Here is a 21,109-nt window from a genome sequence, read left to right as displayed (position 1 = left end):
ACAAGTCCTGTCATATACTTTGTTGGAAATCGCCACCAGAATGTTTCATGTCTAAATACCAACGTTACGGTAGCCATGTGCGAGTTACGAGATTTTGATGGAATACTGCATACTTTGAAGATGACATACATTTTCATCGAAATAGGCGTCATATTTTCTAATGCAGGGATAACCGCAGGTCTTTATATTCCAATAGGACTACAAATTTATAGACGGTTTTTAAAAAGATCAAGACGCAAACGTCAAATACATGGGTTATATGTCTTAAAAGGACGTTATTCTGTTGATAAAAACGGCAGGAATAACGTTAAAACTGCTGTTTGCTCCAAGGAATACACGAAAGAAGGCCTCAATTTTGACTGTGAATCGCAATTTGGTTCCGTTGTTAATACATTACAAGACAACGTGCGCCAAAATCAACAAGAAGTCGCAATCGAGTCGGAAATGAGTTGCGTCTCAACGATTAATACAAAAATGCAAAATGTTGATAATTCGGATGTACAACAATCCCAAATCCGTCAAACTGGAAACAAGTCCTCTTATTATGTCAAAAGCCGACATGGCACAAGTTTTAGAGTCAGAAATAACTTTACGTACATGTTTATAACCATAATCTTTTTTTACTTGTTATCGTATCTCCCTACGTTCGTAACAATGCTTTTAGCTACGGATGATCCATTTCATTACTGGCACCAGATGGACATTGTTACTTTGAATTTCATCATGCTATTGCGCCGCTCTTCCATAGTAAACCACATTGTCAATCCGTTTATCTATGGATATTTTGATAGAGTGTTTCGACAACGTTTCTTGGAATGTTTTGTTTGTAAACAACATTAATTCAAAATTTTGTGATTTGTTCTTAATACTGCACTATCATTAACATCTATTCATATGTGTATATTCCGAGTTAACATATCTTAATATTCAATATTATGCTTATTTGATAATTATTCAATTTGAATATTATTTGAAATGTCAATGTGAATGAATTTCGAAACTTTAAGCTACGAGAGGACAAACTCCGAACTAGTGGGACGAAAACGAGATTCAATGTTACGTTTTCATATTATCTATAATCAAGACAACCGTACTCCATAGAAAAGTGAAAAAAAAGTGAGCAAGGTCACATACCCCACCCTCCCCCTTACTTGTCAATGCTTCAAATAATAAATTGCTAGTCACGCATTACATACCGGAGCGTGAAATAAAGAGCATATATTTAAACTTTGAAAAAATCATCAGATAAAGACTTCCTTCTAGTTTGCATATCTATTACTTTGTCGAACACAAATTAACAAGTTAAAAAAGACCGATATTCTCAGAGTTAATATAATCGGAATTTCCTGCACATCTACACATGATGTCCTAAATACAGTATACCTACGAAGATTCAAGAGAATCCTTGCAGCGGTTAAAGAGGAGTTCCGCTTTAAAAAAGCTTTTCATTAATAATTCGATATGATTTATATACATGTAGGATCAAATTTTTAATTTCAAAAGGGCCTAAATTTCCAGAAATATAATGGAATCAGTTTTGCTGACATTTTTCAAATCTACTTATTGTGTTCCGAGTACCTACGAAGTTTCAACAACATCCTTGCAGCGGTCAGAGAGGAGTTGTGCCCAAAAACTGTTCATTTATACTATGTTCATTAAAGAACAAAATTTTAAGTTAAAAATCACTGAGTTTTTCATTAAAATATAGAAACCGAATTTTTCTGGTATTATGCTGCACATTAACACACCCTCAAATTTCAACATCCTTGCAGAGGTTAAAGAGGAGTTGCACTGGCCAATTCAAACAGTTTTGTAAACAATGAAAATATTGCCATTTTCCCTTCACTAAATTACTTTTACACCTTTTTCACGTTAACAATTTCAAAAATAAAATTTGGTATCCAGTTTCACAAAATCTGATACAATTGCATGCTAACCCATTTGTGTCGCATGTATTTTATATATTGACAAACAACCACTTCCTTTTTTTTCCATTTATTTACAGCACAGAATACACCAACCACTTTAGAACATAATCATCTGTCCCTGTAAATGAAAAAAATAAATGTCAATACATGTATCAATCAAAATTTAATTTAAAAACATTAGAGCTCCACACTTGCGAGGTATGGAAAATATCATTTGATGAAAGTACTGGGTAAATCACATTGAAAATACATGTCCAAGAGCTGCCTGATTTCTATATTTTAGCAATAAGTGAACAGCCCTTTCATACAGTCAATTGGTAAATATATCCACTAATAGAAAAACATACAGTAAAACACGGTTATAACGAAGTGCCAGGGACGGGTGATTTTACTTCGTTATAAGCGCAATTCGTTATATCCGTCAAGTTTACAACATATAATATAGTCACGGGGAATGAAATTCACTTCGCTGTAAGCGTCAATCCATTAAAAGCGTGTTCGCTATAACCGTGTTTACTGTATTGTCTTGAGGACTTGGTCTACACATGTTTTTCTGTTAAGTTGATTTATCTATTGACCAAATGAAATCGTTAGTTATACATGATATATATTATAAGTGTATTATATCTTTTCTTATATCCATTATATCAGACAAAAAAGCAACTAACTTGAAAACATGCAAAATGTGTTCAAATGACTTGAAGTAATTTGAACACATTTTCCATATTTTCAAAAAACTTTCACATTGAATTCCTATTTTCAGTAACTTTGTCAATGTTGCTAATATTCTGCCTCTTTTATTGCTGCAATAGGTATACATGAACCTGAATATTTCAATAAAGAATAACTGGAACCTGAATGAACCTACAATTTTCTCATAGAGAAAACAAATTGTGAAATCAAATTAATGTGTGATTAATGGATTACATACCTTTCTCTTCTTTTCTCCTCCCAACTCGAAGTGCTTACATCTTTTAATGGCCAGCTGTTTTCTGTATTTACATTCTGTGCATTCTAACCTTAGTACAATCTTTCTTGTAATTTTAGCCTGAAATCAAGAGATGTTTGAATTAGTGCATATACAGCAGTATTTTTTTCAAAAAATAAAAATATTGCATGTTCCAAATCTTGGCAAACCTTTCTGTAGGAGAAAGTCTCTTGATTACTCCCATCATTATTACTGTATACATTTATGTGTTACTAATCTTATATCAAGTGAAATAAAACTTAAACATTTTTTTCATTTAGTACATTTTACATAACTGAAGAAGACTTTGGTGAATATTTGTAGCAATCAACTTTTTCAATGGCACTAGACAGCCCACCAATAAATATCACCATAAAGTCTTGAGTATAATCCACAGCCAAAATTTGATCAAAGTGGGGGATACGCATTATACATGAAGACAAAATTTTAATGACCCATTTTTTTAAGGGAATGTTTCTAGATTACTAAATCTTTAATAATTCAATTTCCATGTATCATTGTATTGTATCATAATAAAAATGTTCAAATCAGTGTATTGGCTTTCATGTAATTTAGCCCCCTGCTGACTTGTCATGTGTTCAGTGTTTCACAATTCTGATGAACTATGCACTTGTCTCCTGTCTGACTTCACTACTGAGCCATTTTATACTTATCATAATGCAACTAAAAACTTTTCAATTTAATTGGTGTCCAGATATGCAGTTTTCGTTTCAAGATGGACTCTGTTAAACTAGATTGAATATTTGTACAACTTGGTTATAACAGTATGCAACAAACAAACATTTTTTGTGAATGTTCATTTTAACGCAATAAAAAAGACAGGACTATAATTATTAATTGAAAAATTCCTTGGATCTTCTTTTTTAGTTAGATCCACAAGTGTAAGTTCTTGGAATACATTATCAATGCATGTACATAGGTGAATTTTCATTTAAAAATCTTGATTGAACCATTGAGGATTGTGTATCATGTACAATCCCTGCAACATTCTACTTTCTCATTTTCCGTGTGCTCATAGCACGTTCACTTGCACTCTCTGCTACGCTCTGTTTGCGATAACCATTTACAAAGTGATAACCTTGCGCTCACCGTCTGTTCAGCATTCATTTATCATTAGTCATATAATATTTTATTTAGGCTGACTACTATACATACATGTAGTTTATTTGTTATTTTTTTCCTGATTACCGGTACTGACAAATACAATAAAAGGAAAATTCCTGAGGCACTCTGAATAAGTCGTTTATATTGCGTTCAAATTGTTCCCCGTACGATCACCATTTACTTTGAGCTCATGTTTGCACTCTGTATTCGCTCACCATTCATAAGCGTTCACCAAATTCCGATCAGCGTGCGCTCGACGTTCATATGGGAAAGTAGAATGTTTCAGGGACTGTACAAGTGCATACTACATCACACAAGACTTTATAGAAATGTAAAACATAAATCAATGACAATAGATTTTAGTTTACATCAAACCTCATGCAGCCAATTTAAAAAGGCAATGAACTTTTGGTACATCTATTGTGTAAATATCCGGTTACATGATTTTGTTTAAATGGTTCTACTGTTTTAAAACGTACCTTTTTTCGGAAGATAACCTTTGTCTGACCTCCAAAACCACTCTGTTTTCGGTCGTATCTTCTCTTTCCTGTGGAAATAACAAACAAAATTCATACCAACTTTACTTTAAAAATCTATAGCTGCATTCCAAATCCTGATAAAGCTGGATCGTCAACAAAAGTTGACAACAACAGACCTACCATAAAAATTTGATAAATGATATTTTATAATAGCCATAAACAGTCATGTAAAAAAGAAAACTCTCAATTTTTCTTGCAAAGATAATGATATACAGTAGTCTTAAAAGGTGATGACCATCAAGCCCTCTTAATAAGTATATTGTAGAAGCAGAATTATTCGTTGGGGATTTAATTTCGTTATTTTTGTTGGCAGCATTAATCAATGAAATTAAACCCATGACAAATTTTTAGCCCAAGTATTAATGATTACAAAGAGATTAAGATATGACGAAATTAAATGCCAACGCAATTTTATTTGGTTAAAAAACAACAAAAATTTTGACCCAATGAAAATATGAGCTTCTACAGTATATGCATTATACTGCACAAACAACGGAAGTAAATATTACATAAGCAATATACAAAAGGCCAAAGGACCATGTGCTTTATTCTCAGTAATGTGAGAGTTGTAATAGGGTGTTGAGGACTACATATTGAAAGCAATTAACAGAAAGAAAACACCAAAAATTAAATGATCAATGCCGAAGAAACTTTCGACCAATTAAAGAGGGAAAATAATGAAGACAAAATCCATGTATTGTACTCACCCTGAGCATAGAGGGAGGCTTTTCCGGTCTTGTACTGGGTCACCTTATGGAGGGTGTGCTTTTTGCACTTTTTACCCTTGCAAAAGGTCTTCCTCGATTTTGGTACGTTGACCTACGTGAATAAAAAGCGAAAATGAATCAGAGTTGAACTATATCTTCATCATTCATGCAATACTACACAAATCCATGTTATAAGTGTTTTGCTTTTTTTTAAATATATATTCTTGATTGAAAAAATAATGTTTCAGTCAGCCTTACTTTATACCTAGGTCTACAATTTTAGCTACATTATTGTTTCCAAATATAATACAATTATACTCTTAACATACCAGCTGTAAGTACATAATGGTAATTAAACCTTCAAAATGATTTTTGCATAAGTAGTTTAAAATGCATTTCACACATCAATATACACCAATAATAAATCTAACTTTCATTCAATTACATATGCAATATTATATAAATTTTGCAATTGCAAATGTGACGCATGACAAATTTGATGAACATTTTATGAAAATATTCTTGCAATGAGCAAAATGTTTCAATTCCTTTAAAGGTAATGCAACAATTACAAGTAAATCTGAACATATTTCAAGCATTGATGTCAATGACACTGATCATTTTACAGAATTAGCAAGAAAATTTAGCATTCCATACCAATTTTAGAATGTATTTTAAATCTGACAGAACTCATTTGAAGTAATTTGCCCTAAGAAACATTCTGTTCCAGAAAACCTGATGAACATGTATAAAATCCCGGCACTGGTTGTATTTAATCATCCAACCATCATTGCGCACATTTATTTAATTATTCAGTTAAATACAAGTGTATCATGTTTAGTTCTGAAGGTAACAACTGATAGCTACATCAGTACATGTATTCGGACCAGAAATGTTTTGACTATGCCAATGATGTGTATGATCATCTCTACCTGCTACTTTGTCGTGTTTGACCGATATACATGTACATTTTTAATAACATAGCATAATGAAAACATAAGAAACCTGATTGCATTGAATGGTAATTCTAGAGATTAAACATCATACTATAGACACTGAACTAAACGTTCCATCACGAAATGTATTGACTAACTTTCAATACTCAAATATGATTTAACATGAATGCAAATCTTGGATTTACTCGGTTATAAAAGTCATTGAGAGTCCCTTAGTTTGTAATCTTTACTTCTAAAGTGACATTAAGCTAGTTTAGCGGGATGATGACAATAGATTTACTATCATCCGTAAGATTCTCGTGTATTTACCATTTTTGATAGTAGAAAAAGGAAGTACTTATTGCGTATGCGCAAGATATCGGAATCTCACAAGTGTTTCTCGGCATCAATTAAGTATTATGAAAATTGAAAGCGTCTTAGCTACACTGATTTTAAATCGAAAGTAGAATATTATGGACGTTGTGATTGTTGCTGCTGTTCGAACTCCAGTTGGTTAGAATGATATTTGATATATTGAAGATAGTTTAGTTTATTTAATCAGGAAAACATTTTGTTCGTTACAGTTTCCAAACAATTCATTTTCTTGTAATTTCTGTAGTTGTCACCGAAAACTAGCTCACCGGCGCGGCGATGTCCACAAGTGCTTTATCCTGGCGACATCGTGGTTACGCGTTTCCGATAGTCTAAAACTAGATCTAAACGCTGCCTCTAATAATTGTCTTTAACATGTACATACATGTTACACAGCTTAAAATTATGTCAATTACCTCTATACCTTTCTGCCACATTTATCGTAAAACTATGTCAAAAAAATATGTCATGTAATGTGTCTAGCGAGGCATTTTACATATAGAATTGTATAGAATAAAAGGATGTGTACGAATTCAATGTTATTTTATTTGTAATAGATAAACAAATAACTTTCCACTCACACAGAACATGAAAGGATGGCGTAATTTTTTTAATCTGGAAATTATATATTCAATCTTAATTATTGACACTGTAATAAAACATGCACAAAGTTTATTTTGTTAATTGTTACATCAAAATCTCAACTGACGTCATCGAAAAACATTGACTCTAGCTGACGTGGATAGCGTCGATTTTGAAGAAGTGGCAAAATAATTAAAATACTTCAAAACATTATTCTAAGGATCCATTTACTAAAAATATTTTTTATGATAAGAAATTTTTCTGAATATAAAACATTGCATGATAACCTGTACATTTGACCATTTTACTCTGCATTTGCGTTTTACGACAATAATGCGCAATACCCTGCACAGAGGGTGCAAAATTTTAAACCAGCGACCTTTAATGCTGTGTTTATATTAAACTGTGTTCTTGCGATTCATTTTGAAGGGTCCTTCTGTGGTGGGTTGTCTACCCTTCCAGCCCATGACCTAGGAACCATCTGTATCAAAGAGGCCTTAGGCCGAGCAGGCATCAAGGGGGAGAATGTGTCTGAGGTTATACTAGGACAGGTTCTGACTGCAGGTACTTGTACATGTATGAAGAAAGATATACTCGACAGGTGTATTTTCGGTCTAATTTCATATTAATTTGTTTTAGAATCAGTAGTGACTTTTCTCTTGCTTTTTCTATGATATATGGTTTAGCTCAAATTTTGATTAGATATAAATTTCTATTATTTTTTAAAGGATTAATACATGTACCTGAATGTATAATTGTAATACACATACATGTACATATATTAATCATTTAAAAAATAATACCTTTTGTATTCAAAAGGTTCACGCTGATAACTTCGTGGTGAAAATTTCATTCAATGTTTTAAGAAATATGATACAAATATGGTAGACACGCAATGACTTTAACGTATATATAATGAACATGCATGGCTGCTATTCTGCTCATTACAATACAGGGTTGTCTCTAAGACCCGGGAGGCGGGGAATTTCCCCGCCTAAAGTGACGTAATTACCCGGCTATTATTGCATTTCAAACACTATCTAGCTATAAGCTAAACCTCCAGATCCCCTTCTACTTTTTTATTTCTCCCTTCTACCTCAATTTTTAGAGACAACCCTGCAATACATGTATTTTTATTTTATGAGAAAATGAAAGCTAGTTACATACATGTACTAGAAATGTCATCGTCGGATACCCACCGGGGATCGCATCTTTTATCATCGTCGGATACCCATGGGTGATTGCATCTTTTACTTAAAAGACTCGATCACCTGTGGGTATCCGACGATGTAGAAATATGTGTGATATACCTACATGAAACATATATACATAAATTAAAATGCCAATCAGGCCAAAATAAGATTATTGTTTGTTTGAATTGCCTCCTGCCTCAATGAAATACCCCCTGCTGGTAAAATTTTATTAGCAAAAAATTTGGAATTTTTAAAAAAAATGTTTTTCTTGCAATGTTTACATAGTTACAAGTTCATTCAGGTTTTTGTTTTCTACCAAAATTTGATAAGCTGAACTTACAGTTTGAAATATAAAATAAATTCCCCCACTCCCTCCTCAGTCCTGTGTCTGGAAACCCCCCAGGCAGAAATTCCAAACAAACATTATTTTTTATGGATGGCCCACCAGCAGTTGTGATTAAGCTAACACATGCACCCTGTTGCTTGTTCCCAGGTCAAGGCCAGAACCCTGCTAGAAAGGCCAGCATCAATGGAGGGGTGCCCATACATGTGCCGTCCTGTGGGGTCAACATGTTGTGTGGGTCAGGCCTGAGGGCAGTGGTTCTGGGCTACCAGGCCATCAAGACGGGGGATGCGGACATCGTGGTGGCAGGGGGACAGGAGAATATGAGCTTGGTGTGTTGATTTGTATACTGATAATGTAGCACTGTGGAATCATTAAAATCAGTGGTGGCTCCCCTTCATCAAAGAATTTACATATTTAGACAACATGGAACACAGTATTAATTCAGTAATTTTGTCGAGTAAATCCACAAAATTAGAAATACCTGAAATTATGTCCCCATGAACCTGTGAAAAACTGACAATCTGCAAAAGATTGGTCTACCAGAATATTTACTTGCAATATTTTTGGAAATTAATTAAAGAGGAGTCAGGTTGATTATTGATCCATCAAAATATGTTCAGCTGTGAAAAATGATAAAAATAATAAATAAATATATTGATTTAACAAATTTTTGTACTATGAAGGCTCCTCACTGCATTCACATGAGGAATGGAGTCAAATTTGGAGACACTTCACTTACAGACACAATGATGAGTGATGGCCTCACAGATACCTTTAATCAGTATCACATGGGAATTACAGGTAAAATCTGTCAAGCCAATTAGAAAATACTACCAACATTGGGGCTCTAAACTAGTGCCAATTTTTTTAAAACATTGGTTTAATGTAAAATTAAACTTTTTACAAGAAGGGGAGAAATTAATTGGAAAAAAAATTTTGCGCCATTATTCATTAGTGAAATGACTATAACCTATTTATCATATTTGGGAGAAACACAATTATATCACTGAAAAGCATTACAAATTTGGTTGATCTTGAATTTATGTACATGCATGTGTATATTATATTGTATTCTTACTTCATGCAAATTACACCGAGAACGAAAGAAATAAAAATTCAGTTTTGTATTTCAATTCTTTGAAATGTTGACTGTTGATCTTATTTTAAAAGCTGAAAATGTGGCGAAGAAATACAGTGTATCCAGAGAAGAACAAGACCTTTTTGCACTTAATTCTCAGCAGAAATGTGAGGCTGCACAGAATGCTGGGTATTTCAATGAAGAAATAGTTCCTGTTTCCATAACAACCAGACAAGGAACAAGTAAAGTTCATAGAATTATGAACCTCAATGAGAATTTTTAATGCTAATTTTAATTAGCACTTGTCAACATGTGTCTCTTTTGCATTTGGATTATTTTGTTGGTGTTGTTGTTTGACTTTTTCTAAAAACAAAAATCAGTTATGGTAGAATGTAAATGTCATGTTGAATGTCAACAGGCAATAAATGTTTCTCTTGAATTAAACCATGAAAATCTTGAAACACAAATTGTCATTTTTTTTCCAGAGGTTGTAAATAAAGATGAATTTCCAAGGCAGGGATGCTCAATAGAAGCACTACAGAAACTAAGACCAGCTTTTGTTAAAGATGGAACAGGAACGGTAACTGCAGGAAATGCTTCTGGTAACCACATCATCCTCTTGTTTTTTTTTTTTTTACATCTTAACAGAAAGGCCAATACATGTATTTATCAAAATAAAATTTTTTAAGTTTTGCATATTAGATGTGTACTATTTGCAAGCAACAGAACCATTTACATGTTATGGCAGATAAATCAAAATGCATGTAGGAGAAATTCTCACCTAACGGACAAGTACCCAACATGTTCATTTGTGAAACCTTCCTTTTGTTAATGTACAAATCCAAGTTGAAGTTTCATGTAATTTGATTAAATTATTAGAGAATTAACCATATTTGTTCATTATAATGATTCTACAGTTTTTATGACACTGCAAACTTGGACTGTATTCAACCTGTAAGCATCAATATGCATGAAATATACCTTGGTTTAGGGTAAACAATGTCAAAAATTCATGACATGAGAAAACAAGAAATTAATGGATGTGGCATTAAGATAAAACTTTGAATTGACTAATATTGTGCAGAGTTTTTGGTTAAGATGTTTGTTTGAATTCACAGGTTTAAATGACGGGGCAGCTGTCTGTGTATTGATGAGTGCTGAAGAAGCCAGAAACAGGTCCTTACAACCTTTATGTAGGATTGTATCATGGGCACAGGCTGGGGTGGATCCAGCCATTATGGGAATGGGACCAGTGGATGCCACCAGAAAAGCAGTGAGTTGCAGTATGATTTGTAGTCATAAGGAATTTCTTTGGTGAAACTATATAATATGAATGTTATTGTATAGTCAACTAACTTGTCGACTGACAGAGTTGTGTAGTTGCACAGTTGTATAAAATTGTACGTACATACCAAAACACATTATAGGGGTGGTGATGTTGGGGGCTCAAATGCAAGGAAGAAAAGCAGAGTACACGTTTAACATTATATTAAAAAAAAATGGGGGGGGGGGGGAGGTTGGGGGGTTATGGTGGATTGTTGGATGAACATCATGCGCGGATCTAGAAGGGAGGTTGGAGGAGTCTGAACCCCTCCCTGGAATATCCAATCGTAAAATTGCCAAAATTAGGCAACTATAGAAAACATGAAAAACTCAATTATTTCTTGGACCCCCCCCCCCCCCCCCACCATTCCCCATGAAAAACAAGGAATGAACACGCCATACTCTACCACACCTTGATTTTACCAAGGTTAAAATGATATAATATATGGATATATGCAGTCCTGGCAGCCCCCCCCCCCCCCTCCTCCCCCTCCCCCCATGAATAAGGTATTTCATCATTTGGGGAAAAAAAATTCAAAAAGAGAAAAGACCTGTTTCATTGGTTTATAATTTTAATTTTTTGTGTAAAGAGTGTCTGAACATAACAGTCTTATTATATTTTGCTTGTAAATTTCAACAGTTGGAAAAAGCACACTGGTCCATCAATGACGTAGACCTGCTGGAGCTCAATGAAGCCTTTGCGGCTCAGTCTGTGGCAGTCGTTAAAGAACTGGGATGTGATCCCTCAAAGGTAAGGCCTAAATGGTTCAGTTATTGTGACTTGATAGATATAAGATTCACAAAGCAAGATAACTTCAATATTTTACTGAGCTAGTCTCAAATTGTACATTATCTGTACTAATCTGAAATTCTTTCATCACAATACTTAAGTGGGTGTTTTTTTGCAGTACTCACATTTATAATTATTCATTAATGTATGTGACTTATGAACTTACATATTGAATGCTTTGGTACACCTATAAATATTTCAGTTGATCTACATGAGGCAATTACATGTACATATAGTTCAAAGCACTAGCTGTATACTTAAGATTCCTTATGTTTTCGCAAGTGCTTTATTCCAATGCTTTGCATCAAATTAAGAGAATTTGAAATCATGAAGGCTCAACATTATTTAGAATGTCGTATTCATGTTCAAAACTGTCATGAAAATAATAGCGAGTTTCTAAAATCTTTTAATGGTGCTTTTTGTGATTTTATGAAATTTATAATTTCTCACATATAATTAGGAACATACAGTACATGTACATGTAGAGTGTACACAAGTTGCTATATCATAACAGCAATTTAATGAAACTCAACCTTTTATAGGTAAACACATCTGGAGGTGCTATTGCTATAGGACACCCAATAGGAGCGTCTGGTGCCAGGATCCTAGTGACATTGCTCTACGCTCTAAAACGGACAGGCAAGAAAAGGGGTGTGGCTGCTCTCTGTGTGGGCGGGGGGATGGGGATAGCTATGTGTGTGGAGCGGATTTGATGTCATTAGTCATCCAGAGCTAGCTGCTCAGTTCAGTGATAGTTTTACATATATTAATGATATATTTCAAGCTGTATTTTTTTTTTGTATACATATCAAGGTGTTCGGAGACTGTATTTTTTTTAAACACATGTACATGTACATAGCCGTTGGTTTTTTTTTTATTGTTTACAATGTACTTAAATCACCAGTGTTTGTTCAAAACATTCCTGAATGCATATATATGTACTTTAATAGTATTAATTTCCATGATGCGATTCAATTATCAGCATTCATTTTTGTCCTGGTCCAAGACCAGTCACTTGTATACAATCATATATTTTCTCGATGAAGTAATATTTACATAACAGCCAACATGTATTAAAAATTTGACTGACATGCTTTTCCTGTTTGTGTTTAAACATTTTCAATTATTTGAAAGAGAGATTTGAAGCTGTCAGTGAAATGACAAAGTAAGTCTTGGCTTTATCTTTCACTTAATTAGTTTCATGTATTTGATAAAAAAGAAGAACACCATGATATATATTTTACATGCATATCTCTTTATTGTTCTATAATCCAATGCTGATACATTGTTCAGTTGATTTTCCATCCAGCAAAAGACGAGTATGTGCCGTACAAATACACACTGGAAGAGGCAGTCACAAGCCAAACTTGGTCGCCTTTGTTAAGCCACACTGTGACGGTAGCACCGCATTCTTGGTAGGCTTGCTGACAATGTACCTGATGGTAGGTGCTGCCATTTTTCACCAGTTTGGTTTGCCCATAATAGCTAGAGTGGAGGGCAAGGCTCCAAGTGAAGACATACAGACCTTCGGATGGGGCGGTGAAGCGGTAGTTGCCGCTGTTGAAACCACTGCCGTAGTTGACCTTCACACTGTTAAACTGTAAGACGGCCCCAGACCCGTAGGATTTGGTGCTCGACAGAACGACCATAAATGCTATTGAATTTTTATGGGAACCTTTTCAAAGAAAATAATTTTGTTTTACATTTATGTAGTTTAAAAACTTTCATATCCATCTTAACGTAAAGATTTGTTTTAAAATCGTATTCAGGTATAATTGTTTTAAATGAGAATTTGTGAAAGAAAACGTTTGTTTAAAACATAAATGCAGAACACATAATTATTATGCACATACACTTTGAGCTTTTTACGAAATTGGGACTTCATTTTTTTTTTAATGTTGAGGAAATCGTTGAGCCTATGTACAATACATGTTAAAGTTGACAGTTACCTATGTCCCCAACCTTGGAGGCCAAGTCAAGACCGTGTTGCAGCGTCTCCGCCTGTTTAGACATGATGGCAAACAGACTCTTTCCTTGGACAGGACCAGTCGGTGCCAGGAAGAGCAACACACACGTCGACACGCACGTTAGAGTTGTAGGCTTCATTGTTAAACTGCTTATTAAGAATGAAAGAGTTTTGACGTTATAAAAAACAACTTTTTTAAGATCAGACGACACATTCCCCCCCCCCCCCCCCAAAATGATAATTTTTTTATTCAAATTTTCAACTACCTGATAATATACGAAGTAAAGTTCTTATTATTCATTATCATTTAAAATGATAAAAACTTTAAAATATATATCCATTCATGCCAAAAATATTTATATCAGCAATTCAAATTTATTTTCAATAATATTATATAGGAAATTGCATACTCTAGTACCTTGTGCCAATGCCATGTTACTGGTACCCTATTGTTTGCAAAAAAGTTTGTCAAAGAAGCGGTAAACCAAAAAAAAAAATCCTGGAAAAAGCTTTTTAAAATTGAGGAACGTGTCGTCTGACCTTGAGACAAATTTTGTTCATTTCTTTTTGTTCAATTTTATAAATCTTTATTCTTTAGCAAAATGTGAAAAAATAATGCATATTTAATAAATACGCATTAAATTTTTACATTTCATCATAATTTGACGAGTCTTACCTCTTTCGCCTGTGAATTCAATCAACTAAGATTTGGCATACAGAATCAAGGGGTATTTATACTTTTTGCCTAATTAATATTAAAATGGCATTTCTAGCTCACCTGAGCTTAAGGACTACTAAACGGCATTCAACATTAAAGAATACCATGAACGAACAGTATTAAAGGTTTTGTATCTGTTGATGAGTTTTTTAGATATTGACAATTATAAATTATGCAGATAAGATAAAGCAATAAAGACATGCAGCCATTTATAAGATAGAAGCTGGTTTCATATTCGCCGACCAAATTATAGAAATCAGTAAGGTTTCTATAATCAATTAGCAATGTTCTGTGACAGAAAGGTTTGCATTTGATTAGTTTTTGTATGAATTAAGAACAATTTTTTTTCAAACAAACAATCTTGTTCTGTTAAAGTTTTAATATTTGTTTTTTTTCCCAAAGAATATTAGATATTTTTATTTAAAGTTTATAACGTATACTAATATTCGTAAAACCGATTTGTAGTGAGATGATACCGATTTATGTTAATATGTGGGAGGAAAAGATGGAGGCTTCAATTATTGCAGAATATGTTGAAGAAACAATCTTTAAAAAACTCTTGAAATTATTATACAGTTGTTGATTGGGGTCGAGGGCAACTGTTGCCCTTGACCCCAATCAAGAACTGTTTTGTTATACCCCTTCTAATTAATAACACGTTTTCGCAGAATGTGACGTCACCGGTCAACAGTCTTTTTTAACAGTTCCAATCTAACAGTTCCAGTCTAACAGTCAAAATGCTGGACTTTTTTTCGTATAGAATTATATAGTAACTGTTTTACAGGGGTATAAGAAATCATTTTATGTTTTACTCAAATGATCATAACAAATTTTCGATTGCTTTGGTTAAACTTTACATCCTACCTGTAAAATGTAATTTAATTCAATTAAATTAATAAATACCAGGTGAGCTTTGATGCATGTTGGCCCCTGTCTTACACTATAATGCATGTGCTGGTAATTAAATTCGATCTTGAATACTGTTGAAAACAAATACAGTACTGTTTGTCATGCAATTTTGCAATTTCCAGAGACCTGACGATCTGTTGACTGTTTGAATTGATTTTTTAATTTAGTTGTGTGTTACATTTACTGTGCGAAAGTTAATCCAAAAGTTATGTTAGACAATGCACTGTGTTTCTAATGGGCGCTGCAATAGACAAATTATTCATCAGAACTTGGACAATCACATTTTTAACTCAATTTCAATATATATATATATATATATATATATATATATATATATATATATATATATATATATATATATATATATATATACATGTATATATATATATATTAATGTTTTTAACGTCATTAAAAAATATACGTGATATTGGCGCGATATCAAGTTACGTCTTCTTAGGGTTTTTATTTCAGGCTAAATATTGCACAGATTAAGATTTGAACAAACTCTAAACAACAAGTACTTTAACACAGATAAAATAATGTAAACTTTTTTCTAATTATTTCTAAAATTAAGGAAACGTTACTATTATTGCGAGGTTAGCTTTGTCTCTAGATCAAGGAATAATCATGGCAATGTTTTCTTATGGACTAGATTTAATGAATTTAATACATCAAGCCTAGAATCCAGAAATAACGACGCCAGCGTGCGGCAACTATCCTCATCTTACACTATATATTTTTTTCTTTAGGAGTAATTATAATCATTTTGCATTGAGATATGATTTAAAAATAGGTAGATATTTCAAAATTTGAGTTTTCATTTGGTATCTTTACGCTTTGGTCGCTTTATCGATTTTATCGCATCTGTGACAGTACTCGTGCAACGTGTTGTACAATAAAATGAAAGTAGATGTATAATTTATACTAATGAGACATATGATATAAGGTGTTTTTTCATACGCAGATTTAGAGATGGTGTGTAAGGGGGAGGGGGCGTATACAAGTTACTACATCCCCTCCCCTATTTAAATTACGCGTTTTTTTGTTCTTTTTGGAAAAAAAGGGGGGGGGGTCCTAGAAAATTATCAGTATGATAAAAAACACCGATTAAAATGTCTTTAGATACTGCGTTCCCTGGTTTGTATGACGAGAACCATGACATGGTTTTACTCGTATGCTACAAATGAGTTATGCAATTTTGACAAGTTTGAAAAATCGATATAAAAGATAAATGCTATAGAAATAGCATAGTACTGTTAAATGTAATGTAATGCATATTAAAATAAACATCAATACCTGTCCAATACTAGCATATCATTTTTTTGTTATTGTGGATAAAAAGGCTGACACAGAAATAAAAATTAGATTTGATCTACTAGATCATTAAATTATGAATTAAAAATTCAATTCTGGTTGTAGCGCGGCATTTGATTGGATAGAAAAAAATTATTAAACTTGTATGACCTGGTTTGCTTGACACAAGACACGTCACAATGCACCAACGTCAAAAAACGTATTAATCCGCTTTACGTTATGTTTGAATTTTGAACAGATTGAAATCATTTTTTACAGGAAAATGCACTCAATTTGTACTGTAAAGTACAGAAAATTTAATCATAAGGAATGAACTCAATGTCTTCCCAAGTTCTTCGCGGATAATAAAGTGTAAACTGCCCCAACCCAGGTTATACTCGTATAACCTGGGTAGACATTGACTTCATGTTAAATATACAGTGGGCTCCGGGTATAACGGGATATTACGAGGTACCGCTTACAGCTTTTACATATATTTATTTCATTACCACTTTTTTTAATATGTTTTACGGTGCGACCGTTGGGGCGAGCACAGCATGTGATCAAACAATGAATTATAATAAATTAATAAAATAAAATTAACAACGTGAAATTTGAATGCCAAAAAATAAAACATACCTATTTTTCAGTAAATTTTCATTATTCATAGTTTATAAGATTTGTTATAATTTATTTATTTATATGTAGAACAATAGTTTAATCTCAGATACAATGTTGTTAAATAATAAAGATTTTAATATATAAATATTCATTGCACTGCATCTCCTCTTTTAAAGTGATTGTGATTATGATTGATTGATTGATTTCCCCCTTTTTTTTGCAGTAGACATTTTTTCTTAAACTTACATATAAAACTTGACTCATCATAGAGCTCCCCCCATGCTAAAATTTTTTTCATTTTTGTCAATTTATACATAGAAAATCGACTTACCATGGATTTGCCCCTCCACTTAAAAAAAAATAATTAATGTTTAATTTTATTTTTAGTTTACGCTTTAAAATATTTGCTTATTATGTTAAAAGAACATGGTGTTGTTCCCCCCCCCCCCCACCCCCCGCATGTAATAAATGGAAGTGAAAATAAAGAAACCATTGAACTGCTAAAGAGCTGAAGGATTAGAATTTTCATGATTTATTTTTCTTTTTGCTTACAAAGATTTTTTGGATGAGGCTGCCATCCACCCACCCACCCCTTTTAAAAAAAGCGCTGCTACGTATAACGTTACGTTTCAGGAAATTACCGTAATTATAGTGAATAAAATATTTGTGAGCATTCATCCAAATAAGTGCAATTTACAACTGTTTCCTGTATCTGAAGAAATTTCCTTATTCGTCAGCTGTTCTTTATCTTAGCCTTTGCAAGATTTTGAGAGGATTTTGGTCATTTCAGCAGATTTACAATAACTTCAATTAGAGTAATTTCCCCTTATCAGTGCTTATTGTGACGTCAAAGCTGACGTTGGTTAAGTGTCGTCTTACTCTTTAAAATTCCCTTGAGAAATAAAAGTATGCGAAGCATGATGTTCTTAAAATTACACATCTTATAAGCTTTTCAAAGGTTTTACTTTGATTCTCGGGAGAACGTGATGTTGGAACGTGAGGTTGGAAGCCATTGGTACTATGAATTGTGGGTCAAAATTTACTGACTCCGAAAAAATATATCGGATTAATGTGTAAACGTTTGTGACGTCACACGATTATTTTTGATTGAAAGTGTACTGAGGTGAACTTTAGAGGTAACATTGACTGTATGTCGCTTACATCGTTATTGTTTTTACTGTCTAAATTTGTCTTGCTGATTCTCGTGAGAGTGTGAAGTGATAAAAATTGCCATGATTACAGGGAACTACTGGGACGATTAAAACGATGCATTACTGGTCCGATTTACTGACGCCAAAAAAATCCGTTGAATGAATGTGCAACTATAGTCCGAATTTTCTATTCACACACGCCTTGCCGGTAGAGCTCGCTTCGCGCCGGCGCTGCGCGCCGGCGAGCTGCGCTCGCTATAAACGTTATTTGGAATGTCAAAAAAACAAAAAAACAAAAACAAAACAAAACAAACCGATCACGTATCACCTTTGGAAATGCCAACCTCGGATATACATGTAACGAGCATCGGTTATAACGAGACATTAAATGATGTCCAGAGCATCTTGTTATTCCCGGAGGCCACTCTATTTACACATTCCAGTGTCTTTGCCTATGAAAACACTAAAAATAGATTTGGTAATGTGTTGCCCAATGCCTTTCATCAATGACTATTTTGATATTTAATTGTACAAATCCTAAAATATTTAAATATAATATGTTTTACGGTGCTACCGTTCTGGCGAGCGCAGCAAGAATTACACATACCTTGCATCATTGTCAACTTATAGTTTTATTTAGGTATCAACGAACGTCAAAGAATTTTTGAGAGAGTTTGCTCTACTGGTACTAATTTTAATGGTTATGATACATACAGCGCAACCCCCTACCACAGAGAGAGAGAGAGAGAGAGAGAGAGAGAGAGAGAGAGAGAGAGAGAGAGAGAGCGGTTCCTGTTTGTTGGTGTGTAATTTCCCACTTTTAAATTTGATGATCTGACGATATGCAATATCTACATAATTTTTTTAACTGTTTATTATTTCATTTTATTCCTTTTTTATTTAGTTCAAAATGTCCTATTGTTTATTTCCTCCCTACTCATATACTTACCTGCCTACTGTACATGCATGCACAATTATATATAGCTTAAAAATGGATCGATATGACAGTAAAGTATGGCTCTTGCTAGTATATATACATAAAATCTCTATATTAAAAAAAATTAAAAACAAATCATATGTCAATGAGGCAGGTATCGCAGTCTATACTGAAATATTTACATTCTACTGTGTTTTTCCATTAAATTCTGTGATCTTCAAATGCCTCTAAATGCAACAAGTAGTCAAAGGTCAAATTGACGAGTTTTATTATGACGTCACAAAAGCTGAACGCTGCACACTGCAACGTCACAGGCGAAAATCAAAGTTCACGCTTGTGGCTGTTACTGTGGCTCTTCCATTAATATTAACTTACCCTTAGAATAAGATAGGAATTTTAAGGCATGAATCACATTTGCAGACAAGGCAAGAAGTTGACAAAATGTAAATATAAGCATTAAATCATGATTTTTTGAAGTATACACTCTCATAACTGCCGCGATGTGTGCATACAAATTTTCATAACGCGCTAACGCGCGTTACTCAATTTGTATGCACACACAGCGGCAGTTATGAGAGTGTATACTTCAAAAAATCATGATTCAATGCTATAATAGCCAGTACACTCATTACAGATGGTTGATCCACCTCTATAAATTTATCGCGGGAAATATAGCGCGAGTGCACTGTGACGTCATCCATGACTTTGTTCGTCTTTGTTTACGTTTCTCGACTCAATACGGAGGTATTGAAGCATGTAACAAATCTTTTGAGTCTCGCCAAAGCATATGCGGTACTCCAAACGTGTCTTCAAACTTTAAGTCACCGTAAATTACGAGTTAAAAGTCGGCCATTTTTGGCATAGCACCACGGGTGAAAATATTAGAGAGCATTATGGGATGTAGACAAAAAAATTTGTTTGATGAACTGTAGGTTTAGCTCGTTCTTTTTCCCGCGCACACTGGTTCTTAGAGCTCGCTTCGCTCGCCGGCGCTGCGCGCCGGCGAGCTGCGCTCGCTATAATTTAAATTACATTTTTCAGTGCCTTTGCCTGTGATAGCACTACGTATCGATTTTGTACTCTACACACAATTCAATTGACGTGTAATTGGTGTGCAAGCCGGCTTTGCTTATTTATATTTAAATATTTAATCGTACAATTGCTGAAACTATATAAATACAACTAATAAGAATTCACTTTTTGAATAATATGAAGTGATAATTTCGGTCGGGGATTGATCAAATCTGTCATAAGCCCCTCGGTGTTTATTGGGTTTGATCACGCCCCGAACAAAATTATCGCCCAATAATTCTCAAAGAATGATTCACATTTCCTTAAATATGTAATAAGAAATAATTCTTTGAATATTATAAGGATATTATGATCAAATACGGTCGGTTTATCAAACTTATCATAAAGCTTTTCGGACTTTATTGGTTTTGACCACCCCGACCGTATTTGATCACCTCATTAATATTCAAAGAATGATTACTTACTCCTTAACAAATAAGGTGGAGCTTATAAAAAGCCACTGACAAAAAATCATAAACTATGAGATCAAATCATGTCTTCTCCGTTTCAATGTTTGCAAAAGATTTCTGGGCGAATAACTATTGAATCAAGGAGAAT

General features: G+C 33.6%; 3 protein-coding genes across 4 annotated transcripts; 1 reads left to right on the top strand and 2 right to left on the bottom strand.

Annotated features, from left to right (window-relative positions):
* Window positions 1–1,979: 1,979 nt before the first annotated feature.
* Window positions 1,980–5,610, bottom strand: LOC105348141 (uncharacterized). The gene is made up of 5 exons (XM_066071563.1): window positions 5,596–5,610; window positions 5,267–5,378; window positions 4,500–4,567; window positions 2,860–2,976; window positions 1,980–2,046 (listed from the first exon to the last, which is right to left on the bottom strand). The coding sequence occupies exons 1-5, from the start codon at window positions 5,608–5,610 to the stop codon at window positions 2,026–2,028; spliced, it is 333 nt and encodes a 110-aa protein (XP_065927635.1). The 3' UTR covers window positions 1,980–2,025.
* Window positions 5,611–6,602: 992 nt separating this feature from the next.
* On the top strand, window positions 6,603–12,980 carry LOC105348136 (acetyl-CoA acetyltransferase). The gene is made up of 9 exons (XM_011457450.4): window positions 6,603–6,714; window positions 7,585–7,719; window positions 8,842–9,023; window positions 9,378–9,495; window positions 9,865–10,014; window positions 10,258–10,374; window positions 10,891–11,045; window positions 11,736–11,846; window positions 12,428–12,980. The coding sequence occupies exons 1-9, from the start codon at window positions 6,675–6,677 to the stop codon at window positions 12,596–12,598; spliced, it is 1,179 nt and encodes a 392-aa protein (XP_011455752.3). The 5' UTR covers window positions 6,603–6,674; the 3' UTR covers window positions 12,599–12,980.
* A 139-nt stretch (window positions 12,981–13,119) lies between these two features.
* On the bottom strand, window positions 13,120–14,621 carry LOC105348135 (complement C1q tumor necrosis factor-related protein 3). 2 transcript variants are annotated; one of them, XM_011457448.4, is made up of 3 exons: window positions 14,528–14,621; window positions 13,835–14,001; window positions 13,120–13,560 (listed from the first exon to the last, which is right to left on the bottom strand). In XM_011457448.4, the coding sequence occupies exons 2-3, from the start codon at window positions 13,989–13,991 to the stop codon at window positions 13,175–13,177; spliced, it is 543 nt and encodes a 180-aa protein (XP_011455750.3). In that variant the 5' UTR covers window positions 13,992–14,001; window positions 14,528–14,621; the 3' UTR covers window positions 13,120–13,174. The 2 variants fall into 2 exon arrangements, with proteins under 2 accessions (XP_011455750.3, XP_034331965.2); XM_034476074.2 differs by having other exon boundaries at window positions 13,835–13,998; window positions 14,528–14,565.
* Window positions 14,622–21,109: the final 6,488 nt, after the last annotated feature.

The sequence above is a fragment of the Magallana gigas genome, chromosome 9, assembly GCF_963853765.1.
Source record: "Magallana gigas chromosome 9, xbMagGiga1.1, whole genome shotgun sequence".
Classification (NCBI taxonomy): domain Eukaryota; kingdom Metazoa; phylum Mollusca; class Bivalvia; order Ostreida; family Ostreidae; genus Magallana; species Magallana gigas.
The sequence above is the reverse complement of the archived record's forward strand: the minus strand, read 5'-3'. Positions and strand labels throughout refer to the sequence as shown.